This window comes from Manis javanica, chromosome 11, assembly GCF_040802235.1.
Source record: "Manis javanica isolate MJ-LG chromosome 11, MJ_LKY, whole genome shotgun sequence".
NCBI lineage: Eukaryota > Metazoa > Chordata > Mammalia > Pholidota > Manidae > Manis > Manis javanica.
The window spans coordinates 22,929,330-22,944,485 of record NC_133166.1 but is presented as its reverse complement, the minus strand read 5'-3'; the positions used below and the strand labels follow the sequence as shown (position 1 = coordinate 22,944,485).

The window sequence follows — 15,156 nt, the reverse complement described above, 5'->3', positions numbered from 1 at the left end:
TGCTTACCTCTCTCCCCACCTGGCAGAGCTTCCAGAATGCCCAGCCCACACGTGACTCCTTTCACTCCCTCCCTTACTCAGACATTCACTGGGAATGGACTATATATCAGGCCCTACAATTTCATATCTGTTGTTTCCTTTGTAAGCATATGAGGTTGGTATTACTATTATATATATATTTTTCAGCTAAGGAGCTGAGGATCACAGACATAAAGTAACTTTAACTCCCACAGGCTCCTCAATCTCAACCGTATTAAAAATAAATTAATCTTCTACCCCAAACTTTCTCCTGTGTTCCCAGCTTAGACAATGTCCCTGCCACCAGACCAAAAAGCTTAAAGGTATCTCTCCATCCTCTCTCTCTCACACACTCTGACCAGTTCCCTAACCCCTGCCCCATTCCCCAAGTCCTTCCTTCACACCACTAGTAGAGAGCTTTCTAAAACATAAGACTAATAGGATCACTCAGCTCATTAAAGGCCTGCAATGGCTTCCGTCATTGCTTATAAAGCTCTGTGAGATCTGGCTCCTGCCTACTTCCCGCCACCTGCTACTTGCAGTTAGGCTTTAGCAGCACTGAATTCCGTTCAGTTTTTCTAATACTTTATGTTCTCCCTCCCCTGGACCTTCAGTGGCGCTGTTCCTGCTGCCTGAACAAGGCTCTCCCTGTTCCTTACCTGGTTAATGGAGACAGGGATGGCTCTTCATTACCTACCCAGCCAGTTCCTGGGTTGCAGTAGGGTCTCAAGGAAATATTTGTTGAATGAGGAATAAAAACATCTCAGTTCACAAGGGCTCTCAAAGAATGTGTAGGTTGGGGTGGGAGTCTCTTTAGCAGAGTATAGAGCTACCTATAGGATTCAGGCTTTGGAGACAAAGAGAGACCTCAGTTTAAATCCTGACTACTATTTACTGTGTCTCCTGGACAAAAAGAGGACTGCTGTTCCCTGTGCCACCTCTACAAAACAGAGGTAGGTGTAATGCCTACCTTCCAGGGCCACCTCAGGCACTGACAGGGAACATTCTCTAAGTGCCTGGTCCACAGCCTGGCCTAAAATAAGGGCTCCCATGACAGTTATCATTAATTTTATTCTTAGTACCTGGGACTTGGGTGCCAGCCAGTAGCCAAGGCAGAGGAAGGGCATGGTGAGGAAGATGAGGAAGGCAACAAAGAGCTTCCAGACGGTGGTGCTTCCACGCCAGCCAGCCAGGTTCCCACACCAGATGGAAGAGAGGACTTGCTGGCAGATGGGGTGTGCTACAAACTAAGCAGAGACGGGCCGTGAGCAGATGGGGCAGCCAACGGGCAGGGAGGAGAAAGGGGGAGTTGGCTGGGCGCACTGTCCTTACTTCCCTGCCATAGACATGAACCATATTTCTTCTCTCCCCAGACCAGCCAGCTCAGAAGAGAGGCAACTCACTTGCCATGTGACCGTGGGCAGACCCCACCCCTCTTTGGGTCTTGATTTCTTGTCTGTGAAGGAGAAGCTGAACTCAAAAGATTCTCCTGAACCTAAGGCAGGCAGCGGTGGATACTCAAGTCCCAGAACCTGCAGGGTTCCCTCTCTTCTCTGAGATGGGGGACACCTCAAAATGGTTTTGTGGATGGGGGAAGGTGGGGTTTGGTCTGTTGGAGGGCAGGACCAGGGGATCCATTGTGAAAAGAGGGTTTTGGTTAAGCTCCTGGCAGGTTAGGGTATCTGAGGATCGGGAGGGAGGAGTGAAGGGCTGGGGGAAGCCAGAGGGAGCATGTCTTTAGCTTAGGGGGGCAGGCATCTCATGAGATGGGGAATAATGGAATCACTTGATTTCTAAGCCCTGAGAGATCTAGCCTTATCTTGCTGAACAGAGATACTGAAGTCTCACAATAGGAAGACTGGACCAGATTTACTCAGCAGGCCAGAGGCAGATGTCTCGTTTGAAGGTGGAGTCCTGGTGGGTAATGGGACTTACAAGGGCAGGGGAGAGGTTAGAGGCTTAGACTGAAGGTAAGAGGGGAGGATGGGAGACCCAGAGGATCCGAGGGCTAGATAGACAGAAGGATGTTCAAAATCAAGGTCTAACAAGGTCCTGAGGGCACAGAAAGGCCTTACTTAGGTTCAGAGTCCGGGCTACCTAGAGGTGGCAGAGTAAGGGATCCCAGTTGGCGAGGGGAAGGTGGGTAGGACCCAGCTGACCCGCTTCTGGTTGTAGTTGACCGCCAGTCGCAGCCTTGCCAGGTTGGGGATGCCCTCCTCAAAGGCCTGGCCCAGCCCCTCAGCCTCCGGTTCAGTCTCACTGTCCTCACTCAGGTCATTGAGCACTGCAGTGACCTCACTCTGGTTCCGGCACATGCCCAGCAGTTCAAAGCTGTAGTCCTGGCTCAGCGACTCCAGGGCAATGTACTCGGGCTGTAGGGAAGCAGGTCTGTGTGAGCTGGCCACCCAGCCCCATCAAGTCAGCGCCCCCCTCCCAACTGTGGGCCTGGCCTACCTCTGTCCTGCCCTCAGGCCATCACTTCCCCACACCTGGTGTCACTCTGAGCCATTCATTCCTTTCCTCTGTGCCACCTCACCTCTCCTTGCTATAAGGTACCTCCTGTGTCCGCTTTGCTTCTCTGGTGCTCCATCTACCTCCTCTGAGTCATTTCAACCCAAACCCCTTGGATACCTTTGCGAATCCCACGTCCCTCCATTTTCTAATTTCTATTTCCTGTCCCACTTCTCCTACTCTTCATGCCTTTCCTGTGTTCGTTTGAATTTTTGTGCACCTACCTTATATAAGAACGCATGTGGGCAGTTTCAGGAGATACACACATGAGTAAGGCAGTTCTCACCTCCACTTTACCCATGTTATCCTTGGTTTTATTTTGGGTACTAACCCTAGAGAGAATCCAGGCTAGGGTTGCAGGAGCTAGGCCCATGTCCCAAGCACTGTCCCTCAGGTGGTGTCACACGGGTAAGGTACTTCCCTTGTCCAGGCCTCAGCTCCCTTGCCCGGAAATGACAATTCCTGCTTCCTCCTTCTGTGGTCTGCTGAGGATGGAGGGAGCATCCTTTGGAAGGCCTACTCTTTCCTGTTACCTGTAAAGTAGGGTTCTGTACTCTCTGATTCTTCCACAGCTCTGGTGGAGCAGCATGCTCTTTCCCCAGACCACCTGGCACAGGCCTTATCTTGCCTCAGGCCTCTGTTATAATATTGTTTCCCCACCTAATGTTAATCCTGAGCATGGGACCAAGTCTGCCTGGCACAGAGGGGATGTCAGTGGATGAATGACGGATGGAACGGACTAGGCCCTGCCTCCAGGGCTCCCTTCACACATCCTTTGTCCTGCACAGGGTCCTGTTCTCATCACTGTATCTACTTTTACTACCTGAGAGCCTTTGCTTGGGCTGCACACCAACTTCAACTATCCTCCCTGCTTCTCCTCACTTGTATTAAAACATCTGGTTGTATAGCAAGATTCTTCCTACTTCCAAGGAGTCTGCCCTGTAGCACCATCCACAGAGGCACACTTAATGAAGCTGAGCATCCTAGGAGGGTATTGTCTGCTTGTGATCACGAGCTTGAGGCCCTAACACACCATGCTCTAGGTGGCACCTCACAGCAGGTTTTCAGAAAGGACAGTTCCTACTGAATGTCATCTCTAAGCCTGACCAGCTGCTTTTCTATCTCTCTGTTCCCTCTCTTCTCTCAGACAGTCCCAGGGCACCTTTGGGTGGGGTTTGTGCTATCCTCATAAGACTAGTGCCCCTAGAGGGACAGCCCTCTGCTATTAGAATGAGATCCCCTCAGGGCGGGATTTTATCTCCCCATCAGAATGGAGGTTTTCTGAGAACAGAGCAAGACCTCCCTTACCTTTCTGTTGTTTTCTACTTCCCTGAGCACACACCACAGGCCTTACCATGCCTTGGTGAGAGAACAGATACGGGGCACTGAAGGCAGGGGAAAGTATGAGAAACCAACCTTAAACTCAGGCTCTTTGCATACAAGGCGCCTGAGCTCGCGGCTGAGTTGGAAGGCAGCCAGCATGGCATCCTCGCTGGCCAGTGAGAGGTGGGCCCTGCTGGCAATGCCACGGTAGGTGTTGATGCGGGACAGGGAGAACTTCAGCAGGTCATAGCGGCGGGCATTGCTGCACTCGAGGCAGGCACAGGAGACTGGGTGGGGCCGGGCAATGGTGTGGCCCTGATCCATGAGCAGCTGTGCGATCTCATACAGGTCCTTCTGGCAGGCCAGGGTGAGTGGAGTGACACCAGGTGCAAAGCGGGAACCATCAATTGATGAGTCAAAGAAAGCCAGTGAGAAAGACCTAGTGTCCACTTTGCGGCCCTTTTCCCGTTCCAAACGGGCCAGCAGGTGGCGCACCGCTGCTGGCTGGTTTGTGTCCACTGCCACTAGCAGTGCCTCGTGGATCTGTCGGAAGTCAAACTTGACATTGGCCAACAGCACATCAGTGATGGTCTCGTGTCCCAGGCGGATGGCCAGATTGAGAGCTTCCCTCCAGGAACGGTCTTCAGCCTCGTCCACATTCCACAGGGGCCCACCTGGCCCACTGCCTGTGGCTTCGTCCCCTGACTCCAGCAACTGCTGCACAAGGCCCAGCCGCCCCTCCTGGATGGCACCCAGGAGTGCAGGTGGGAACTTTAGCTTTTTGTTCACAATCTCGGTCCAGTTAGGCTGTGGTTGGGTAAAGGAGTGGAAGATGGAACCCTAAGTCTCCAACCTCCCTTGCTCCTTCATCCTTCCCACGTTCAAGCCCTTAACACTCTACACCCTGCCACCATTGCATTCTTCCTTGTCCCAAACACATACTAATGGACACTTACATATGCTGGTAGTTTTCTAAGCACGTCATAAGTATGGAACTCATTTACTCCTTAGAGTGGCCCTGTGAGGTAGGAATTATCATTCCTCCTTTAACAGGAGAGGAAACTGAAATTCAGACATGTCAGCCACTTAGATAAGATGCAAACCCTGGCAGCCTAGTGCAAGAGTTGGTGTTATTAGCTGTTTCAGTGCTATTACTCAACTCAAATAGGAATTATGATTAGTAGAGTGGCTTTTGGATTTCTTCAATCTCTGGTTCTTCAAAACCCCCAAATATGGGATATATTAGATAAATGATTCAATAATTTTTTTATTTTAAGGGCAATAACAATGCTATCGCCTTTATGTTTTATGCTAAAACTCTTCTGTCAGCATGTTATTATACTCTAGTAAATATGGTTTATACAATGTGATCATGTTGTATGATAGTATGAATGTTCCAGAAAAATTGTCCATGTAGGGGACAAATTTCATTTCCCTATTTTCCAGGAATCAATCATTTTGAAAATACCTTTTCATACCATAATAGTTTCTTATATAGATTTGTTGAGCTGTTAGTAACATTCCACTTTGCTGCTAGTACTGATAGTGTTGAAATACAGACATTATTTCATACAGATGAAAATACCAATGAAAATTGGTCTTGGTTGAAAAACACATTTTTTTTTAAACTTAGTGACTAAAACCACACACATTTATTCTCTTATTACAATTCTAGAGGTCAGGAGTCAGAAACCAGTAACATTGGGCTCAAGTCAAGGTGCTGGCAGGGCAGTGTGGCTCTAGGGGAGACTTGTTTTCCAGCCTCTAGAGCTCGATTCCTTGTGCTCATTAGTCTACAGCCACTTGCCCCATTGAGAAGCCAGCAGCATTGAAGATTACAAAGACTTTCTTAGTCACCATTTTATTGTGTGGATTCTCAGGTTAGGCCAAGTGCCAGGACTAGGTCTGATTGGGGGCCCCTTCCTCAGCACAACTTCCATCCTCAAAGGAACTCACACACACAGTGGGGCGAAATATGGGTACTTTGAGAAAGGGTAGGTTAAAGCAGGCAGCCAGGGCTGCAATGGGACCTCCACCCCACCAGCAGGCACACAGGATCTGCCCAGGACCCAGTCGCCATCTTGTTGGCTTCATTTTCCAGCTGCTCATCCCTCTGGAAGTCCCAGAGCCTCCGAAGGACAGGTCCACACAGGAGGGTCTTTGAACTGGGCTTTTCCCAAGCTCCTCAGCTCTGTCTTGGCCTCCTAGCAAGATCCCAGTAAGCTCCTCCTGCACCAGCCTCCCGTCTCTGCTCCTCCGGCTTTGGGTGGCATTTCTTCCCCTCTGTGCCACCTTGTCCCTCTTCTACAGGGTCCTGCCCCTCCTCACTGCTTTTCTCTGCTGGCCCCAGGCTCAGAGCTCCACAGGCTCTTCTCCCACCCGTGTGGTGATAGTCACCGCTGCATGGCAGCTAGGATGTCCCTGCCACCCCTCTGGGTCAATCTACTGTTTTAATCACAGCCAGAAATGGGTCCAGGATGGGGGTGCACAGGGGAGCAGGCCTCTTACCGTGAGGGGGTCCATGGCTGCACCCACCTATGCTGGCAGGGACCGAAGGACTGAACTCTTGGTCGTTCTGCTCCTCTGACTGTGCCCAGCTTCCTTTTTCCTGCCCATTCAAAACTCCACCCTGGGCCCTCCCTCTGTCAGCACCAGCTGCTCCCCTCTGCCCTGTACCCTGGAGACCAGGGGAACTGGTGTTAGTGCCATACAATGAGATCTTCTGGGAAAGGGAGAGAGGATACAGGGAGAGCTCAAAGAAGGTGGGAACAGAATTTAGAACATTGTAGGTGGAGCGGACCTAAAAGACCCACTGGTCCAACTGCTTCATGTATAGATGGGGACTGGGATTTGCCCAGTGGAACCCTGGGCTATACCATACCTTAGTCATTAACCCATTAGATCCCTATTATAGCCCTGTGAGTACAGGTTTTCTGTTACTTAGGGTTAATTCTGGGTCCAAGATAAATAACTTGCTTAAAGTCACACAGCAATATTGTTACCTGATTAAACCCAGGGAGAGAACCCACAAAAGATACTGAGAGTTAAGTTCACAGGATGCTGGAGGTCAGTCTAATGCTCAAAAATCACTCTGACCTTTCCAGTACACCCCAGAATCTTAGCTGCCAGGCACTGCTTTTCTTTTTACTGGGCCTCAGTTTTCCTTTCAGGAAAATGGGTATAAGGATACAAGCTACTTAACTGAGGGAAATACATTCCGGACTGTCCCAAAGCCCTAATGATACTACCAATTCTACCCCAGAATATCCCCAGGAGAAAAGGATGGAGCTGTCTTTGGAAAAATAGGGTGCCATGGTGACAGAATCCTTGACAACTGGGAGTGGGGAGCAGGCTGGGCCCAGAGGTGCCTTCAGGCAGAGTCCTGAGGGAATGAGTGGAGGGAAGGAGAAAGAGCAGCTTGGCCTCATCAGTCCTTCTCAGCTGTCAAGAGATCCACTCTACAGTTTTAGTCATAGAGGGCAGGAGGGTCAAAACCATAGGACCTCATGGCTTATGCCTGAGGGACCTCCCCACACAGGCTGGCATGTTCTTCTACTTCTCCTGCTGAGAACTGCAACTGGCAGATAGGGCACTGGACCCAGGAGCTGGGTGGTGAGCTCTCTGGGGATGACACGCACGGTGCAGCCTGTGGTGAAGATGGTGATGGGGAGGGAGAGGCTGGGTGAGGCGGGGAGGTCTCTCCACAAGTGGCAGCATGCTGGGGAAGAGCTGCGGTGCTGAAGGAGCCTAGGGGGAGAGACAGAGGTGAGCAAAACTGGGCCTGCTTCCAGGTAGGATGACACCCAAACAACCTGAGGGGAACGTCTGCTATCAAATGCAGCTGTTTCTGCTGGAAATTCACTATGGTTGACTATCTTTTCCTGAGAGACACTATCCAGTCATGAATCCACCAAACATTAATCAAGTGTTTGTGATGGGAATGATCTTTGTTAGGAGCTGAGGGTTGTAAACCTAGGCCTGTCCTTATGGACTGCAGAGCCTAGGGGTAAAGATAAGCTAGGACCACAAATAACTAAGATACAAAACAGAAGGTGAGAAGTACTAAGCCCAGTGGAATCAGAGTGCTGCCAGGGCTCAGCTGGGAGAGATTATCTGAGAGGATCAGTGAAGACTCAGCAAGTAAGTACCATTTGAATGGGGCCTTAGAGAATAAGTAGAATCTGGACATGGAGGAAAAAGTTATGAAGGAAATTCTGGAACCTCTCTGATGGTGTTTTATATTGTTTTGTTTCATGTTTCTCCTGAGGACAGGACCCACCTCCCTTTGTCAGCATGGCCAACACAATGTAAATGGTGCTCAATACAGACTTGTATGTAACTGCAGAGATGACAGAGGCTAGGAGTTCATGTTCAAATGTTTCCTGGCAGCATTCCTGTATCTCCTGTTCCTCCCTCAGGGGATGCCTACTAGTCTCACAACCACCCGTGCCCAGGCAGCTTACCTGCACAAATGGGGCACTGTCCACTGTCCTGGGCCCTGCTGCTTTGGGCTGGGGGTCGGTGCTGTTCTCTTTGTCCTGCCTTTGCTATCCCCTTCCTGTTTGGCTGAGAGTTCAAGATGGATAAAGACCTGTGAGAAAGAATAAAAAGCAGCTATTAACAAGAGGCCAGAAGAGCTGAGGGAGCCCCAGATTAGGTTGAAGAGGTAGACTGGTTGTTGTAGAGCCAGAAGCCCTGTAGTCCTGGTTTTCCCACTTGATGTATCCAACTTGAGGGAAGTCGTTTAACCTTCAAACATCTGAGAACAGAGCTACTATTACTACCTCCAGGTTTTTAATTGAGATATAAAAATGTACATCCCATAAAACTCGTACTTTTAAAGTATAATATTCATTGGTCTTAGGATAGTCATAAGACAGTGTAACCTTAACTATCTAATTCCAGAACATTTTCATTAGTCCAAAAAGAAACCCTGAACCCATCAGTAGTCACTCCCCATTCCTCTCTCTCCAGAGACCCTGGCAACCACAATCTACTTTCTGTCCTCATAGATTTGTGTATTCTAGACATTTCATATAAATTAAATATTAACATATGGTCTTTTGTGACTGACTTAGCATGTTTTCAAGGTTCATCCTTGTTATAGCATGTATCATTATTCTTTTTCCTGGTCAAATAATATTCTACTGTATGGATATACCACTTTTTGTTTATATATTTATCAGTTGACAGACACTTGGGTTGTTTCCAGTATGTACATCTGTCTACACATTTTTGTGTGAATACCTGTTAGCAATTTTTTGAGGTAAATTCCTAGAATTGCTGGGTTATGGTAACTCTATTTAGCTTTCTGATAAACTGCCAAACTGTTTATGAAGGTGGCTGCACCATTTACATTCTTACTAGCAATGTACGAGAGTTCTAATTTCTCTACATCTTCACCAACACTTTTTATTATAACTATCCCAGTGGGGGTGATGTTATCACTGTGGTTTTGATTTGCATATCTCTGGTGGATTATGATGTTGAGCATCAATTCATGTGCTTATAGGCCATTTCTTTGGAAAAAAGTCTAATCAGATCCTTTGTTCATTTAAAAAATTAGATTATCTGCTTATTGTTGAGTCATAAGGATTCTTTATATATTCTAGATACAAGTCCCTATCAAATATGTGATATACAAATGTTTTCTCACATATTCTGTGAGTTGTCTTTTTATTTCCCTGACAACTGTCTTTTGAAGCAGAAAAAGATTTAAATTTTAATGAAGTCCATGAGATACTGTGTAGTCATCTTCAGATTCTGGTTCACAGCAAGGCCACCTCCTTGCCCAGCTCCAAGTTTGACAACATGTGGATAAGGACATCTTTTCTCTACTACCCTCTAGGTCCAGACCATGAGCTCAAGACCCAGACACAAGAGTACTCTTTGAACTAACTGAAACATGAGAGGAGGAAGGACAAGTACAGAAGGGCAGAAAGGTTTGGGGAGGTGGTCTAGGTCTTTCAGGTTGACCTACTTACCTGCGGGATTGCATTTTCTGTCTCTTCGTCCTGCCCATACCTTTCTCTGAGTTTTGCTCCTCTGGTCTGGGCTCTGTGTTAGAAACACTCATTAAATCTAGCTCATTAACAAAAGGGCCTCCACACATGCTGTTCCTTCTTTTAAGACTATTCTTTCTATTTTCTTTGCCTGGTGAATTCTTTCTTGCTCTTCAAGTCTTAAATGAAATGCTAATTCCTGTGAGGCACTGTCCTTGGATTCTCTAAATCTGGTCATCTTATTATGCTTTGCCTTTGAAGTATTTATCACAGTTTAGGTTTCAGATTTCCTGCGTAACATGGACTCATCTCTCCACTGGGTAGGAATATTGCTATTTCATTTACTGTGGTATACCTGGTGCCTAGCAGTCTCACACACACAGATGTTCAATAATTATCTGACAATTGAGTGGTAACAAAACCAAGAACCATTTGTCTAGCTATTCTGAATTTATAAAGTACTTTATATAGTACTTAATATATTTCAAAGTGCTTTCATAGCTCCAGTGCCCAGCCTGTTATTTTTCTTTCTAATCTCCATTTCTTAAAATAATAAAACATCCTTCCTTATGAGAAAGGCAGCATCTGAAATGATTTCTATTGATTCCTGCCTCCTGGTATTCATGCCTTCCCTTGAGTGTGGGTAGGACCTAGTAATTTGCTTCTAACAAACAGAATATGGCAAAAGTGGTGGGATGTGACTTCTATGATTAGGTTACAAAAGACTGACTTCTTTCTTGCTAGCACTTTCTCTCCTGCCCTCCAGCTTGCTCACTCTGATGAAGTAAACTTCCACACTGTGAGAAGCTCTATGTAGAAGCTCTCATGCCAACGGAACTGAGCGATGCCTCAGACCAACAGCCCATGAGGAACTGAGCCTACCAACAACCATGTGAGCAAGCTAGGGAGCAAATCCTTTCCAGTTGAGCCTTGTGATGATGGCAACCTTGTGATAGATCCAGATCCAGACAACCCAGTTAAGCCACATCCACATTTCCAACCAAGAGAAACTGTGAGATAATATTGTTTTAAGCCACTAAGTTTTGCGGTAATTTGTTATACAACAATATCCAATGTACCCTATTTCTGCAATCAAATTACATACTTATTATTTCACTCATTTGTTCAGTTCTTTGAAAGAGAGATAAACCATTTTCTTTTAAAGTATTTTCCCAATGAAGCAATAAGTGAAACCAAGGGTTTTAAATGAGAACTCTACTTGTTTTCTCTCTCTTGCTATCTAGAATAGTGAAAAGAACAAGATCTCTGGGATTCAAATCCTGGCTCTGCCACTTACTAGCTGTGTGACTCAGAATTTTTTTTTAAATTAAGGTTATCATTGATATACAATCTTATGAAGGTTTCACATGAGCAACATTGTGGTTTCAACATTCACCCATATTATCAAGTGCCCCCCCCCCACCCCATTGCAGTCACTGTCTATCAGCGTAGTAAGATGCTATAGGTGACTCAATATTTATCTCTCTGAACCTCTGATTCGGTTGTAGCATGAGTATAATAGGATCTATTTTGTAAGTTTACCATGAAAATCAAATGGATAAAGTTAGTATAAATACCTAGCAGGTCTGGTGCAAAGCAGGAACTCCAAAATGTTTAATCCTTTCTTCCTCTGTGATTAAAACACATTATTCCCCTACTTCTTTCTCCAATAAGCTCCATACTCCAGCACTCTGACTTAATTGTCCTGAGATGATCATGGAACATTAATATTGCAAGAGGCCTAAATACCATTTGGCTTAATTCCTACGCTTTGAAGATGAGGTAAGGATTCCTGATTCCTAGACCAGTACTCTTTCAACTGCTATGCCATATTTGACTTCTCTCTGGTAGCAAGACACTGACAATTATCTTTTCTCCCACAACAGTCCATTTGTGAGCCATCCTTGTATAGCAGTGGGGGAATTCAAGGAGGAAAGATGGTGCTAGAGAGAGTAAGGAGTCAAAGGTAAGCCATGGGGCCTTACCTGTGCTGTCTGGATGACTGGGACCTGGTTCTGCATGGTTGTTTTTTGGGCTTGCCACACTGGCTGGAGGTGTCCGGTGGGCAGCTGAAAGCACCATATGGGCTGACCGCCCCAAAGTCCCTGGCTGCAGCTGCTTTAGGATATTCCTAAGCTCTGAAATTTCTTTGGTGCTCCTGTAGAAAAACAGAGAATACTTGGTTTCACTCAGAACAGAGATTCCATTCTGCTCACCCAAGTCAGTAGCAACTAAGCAAGAAAGCTAGTTTGAGAAGGCTAAGCCTAGAGTTTGTGATTAATTGGGGGAACCCAGGCAGGGCTTGTGTGCCTGTGAGCAACTTGGTAGCCTTCCACTTTCAGGAGAAAGAACTGAGAAGTGGCTGAGAGGCCTCCATTCTGGCAGCTATGTACCTTTGGGCATCTGGGAAGAATGTCCTCCGAATGGAAGGATTAGCCAACCAGGGGCTGGGACCAGACTCCAGAGCATCAGAAGAAGCCTGAGAAGAAAATGGAGAAATATGAAATACAGAAATACACCACCAGGGGACACTGCCACGTAGTGCCAGGGATCCTCCCAAACCAGGATTTCAACTTAGTGAATGAATATATCTGCATTAACATGAAGGTAGTAACTTCACTTGTGTGTGTACACTCTCCTTCAGTTCTAAGACTTGGTGATTTTGTAAGCTTAGCTCCCCAAAGCTAAGGTTTTGTCATGATCCTGAAAGACCTGGGATAAAAGAATACATACTGTTGGGAAAAATGGCAATGGGACTCATACCATGTGCAAACTTTTGAAAGTGTACACACATACACACACACCATGTGCAAACTTTTGAAAGTGTACACACACACACACACACACACACACACACACATACATTTAAAAAACTGTACATACATAAATTTGATTCACATAGGTACAAAACTAAAAAAATCACTCATTTCTCTTTATACACCTATGTGAGAGAACAAATTACATGTTTCTTTGTATTTTAAAATGGTTCTATTTTTAGTTATTTGGGGACATTTTTCTCTTCTACATATTGCTTAATAATACTTTTTAAATTCCAGTGCGATTTATTTTATAAACAATTTTGTTCACCTGAATTAAAAACCTACCAATTTTAGCTACCATTTCTAGTCATCTGTAAAGAGATGTGTATGTATATAAGTGTATACAGAGATCACATCTCTTTCTAGCATTAGCCACATACTTGTCACATGCATTTTACACACTTCTCTACTTCTAACTCCAAAAATGTTTATGTGCAATAACCATGCAATAGATTTATACAGTATGCTACAGTTTCTTAATTCTTTGTCAAAATGCAATTTATCTGCATTGATTCATTTGTGGACTATTTCCCTTTTAGAAATAATCTTTTCTGATTCTTCTATCTTAGATAGACCTGATTCTGTTTTTTTATCTCACATTCTTATAAAGGTAAATATCTTTCTTGGAAAGCATGACTTTAGCCTCATTCTGCAAGTTTGAGAAGTAGTATTTTTATTCACATTTACTGTTAATATTTTCTGATTGCCATTACAATCTCATCTTGGACTAGTACCAGTCTTGAAATATTTTATTTAATTTTCTAGGGTTTTTATTTTTTCTTTACCTTGTCTCATAAATGTTACTCATAGAAAGAGTAACTAGAAGGGTGTGTAGAGATGGTTTATTTAACCTTAACTCTACATGAGATTAATCATTAGCAGTTGAGCTCCCAAGCATAGGCAAAGTGGAGTCAGGTGGTTGGGTTGAAATCCACCCCAAGACTTATTTAGTACTGTGACCTGGGACTTCCCACTAACTTTTTGTTTGTTTCCTTACTAGAAAATTGGTTATCATAAAAGACCCTATTTCATAGGGTTAAAAGCCCTTATGTTTTGCTTTCACTATACCAAGCTATTAAAATGACACATTTTTTAAAAAGCTTATGCATTTTAGACATCTTAAATGATAAAGTTGAGTGCCATCAATTTCTTTCCACATATCAACCCTCTCTTTTAGGATTGTTTCAGGATCTCCTTTCCGTGTGGTTTCACTGAGATACCTGCAGTACGTTTCACTCTGTAGTCGATGCTCAGTGACTTTCTGACATGGCCCTGGAGTTGCTAACTCCCTTCTTCCTTGACCCCACTGTGGTCCTAAAGGTATGGAGTAATTTAGAGCCAAAAGCTAGAGACTCTCAGAAGCTCTTATTTATCCTATAATTAAGATAAGAAGACCATATGTGCTAGTTTGCCTAGAACAATCCTACTTTACATCTGTTGTCTCGTTATAGTTACTAATAGCACTCCTTCTTGTTCTCAAAGTGGCTCAGTTTGTATGATAAATTTTATGGTGACCCTATCTACAACTCCCCTTTGAAGGTCATTTATATAATGAACATTTATACTAAAAGCCTACTTTGTTCTAGGCACTGTTCTAGCTGCCAGGGATGCATTTTGGAACAAGACAAACAGGTCCCTAATCCCACAGAGCTTTCCTGAACAGCCAGGGTCACAGAACTCTAGCTCCATTCATGTTAGCTCCTAGCACTGCGATACCCAGCAGAACACACTGAAATGCTTCCACTGCTACTTTTGCATTTTCTAGACCTTCTCACAATGGAAGAGTAAATCTCAGACCAAACTTTACTTTGTCTCAGCACTGGTCTTTCCCAAGGCTTTACTACAAAACATCTACTTCTCCTCTGTTCTAACTCCATTTTCTCTTCCCAAAGCCCAGTCTCTTCTTTTTCAGTAACTTCAACAGGACTGATACCTGTGAGGTTCGCTCCTGGAAATCGAAATTATTTTGCTTTATGTCAGATGTTTGAAGCTTCTAAAAATGTACTGTGTGCTTAGGAAGCACTGTGGCTTAATGACAGGAAACCTGATTTCCAGTCCCTACTGTACTGCGCCTGAATATATAAGTGCCCCTGAGATATAAAATGAGGTGGTTGCAGCTTGATGATCTCTAAGTATTTTTTCATCTCTAGAATTCTATGACTCTGGCTTTGTGTGATTAGATCTTCATATTTGTGTGTGAATTCTGGTGGAAGGTACTGCCTTGGAAAGATGAATGGGGATACCAGTGACAAGAAAGCAGGAAGAATTGGAATAGGTAGGAAGAAAAAATACCTAGAAAAATGGCTGAGAAAAGGGGATGTAAACTGACCAAATTCCTATCTATCTATACCTATACATCTCTTTGGAGTATAGTGTGTTGTACAGAGAGAGAAAGCAGAGGAACAAAGGAATCTGCAGAGCACAGATCTGAAAATATAACTGGCTTTGCTAGGCAGGCGGGTCAGGGAACAACAATGACAGAG

At 45.1% G+C, this 15,156-nt stretch overlaps 1 protein-coding gene across 3 annotated transcripts in view; it reads right to left on the bottom strand.

Annotated features, from left to right (window-relative positions):
- The window catches only part of XNDC1N (XRCC1 N-terminal domain containing 1, N-terminal like), a 35,991-nt gene that overhangs the window by 11,911 nt on the left and 8,924 nt on the right, over positions 1-15,156 (bottom strand). For 2 of the 3 annotated variants that reach the window (XM_037026272.2, XM_037026270.2), the window contains exons 6-10: positions 12,248-12,333; positions 11,840-12,012; positions 9,837-9,909; positions 8,316-8,443; positions 4,586-7,599 (exon numbers count right to left, since the gene is read on the bottom strand). In XM_037026272.2, coding sequence (XP_036882167.1) covers positions 7,364-7,599; positions 8,316-8,443; positions 9,837-9,909; positions 11,840-12,012; positions 12,248-12,333 — 696 coding nt within the window. In that variant the 3' untranslated portion in view covers positions 4,586-7,363. Of the gene's footprint in view, positions 1-1,100; positions 1,266-2,177; positions 2,391-3,945; positions 7,600-8,315; positions 8,444-9,836; positions 9,910-11,839; positions 12,013-12,247; positions 12,334-15,156 lie in introns of those variants that run through there. The other variant, XM_037026273.2, reaches the window with a different exon arrangement.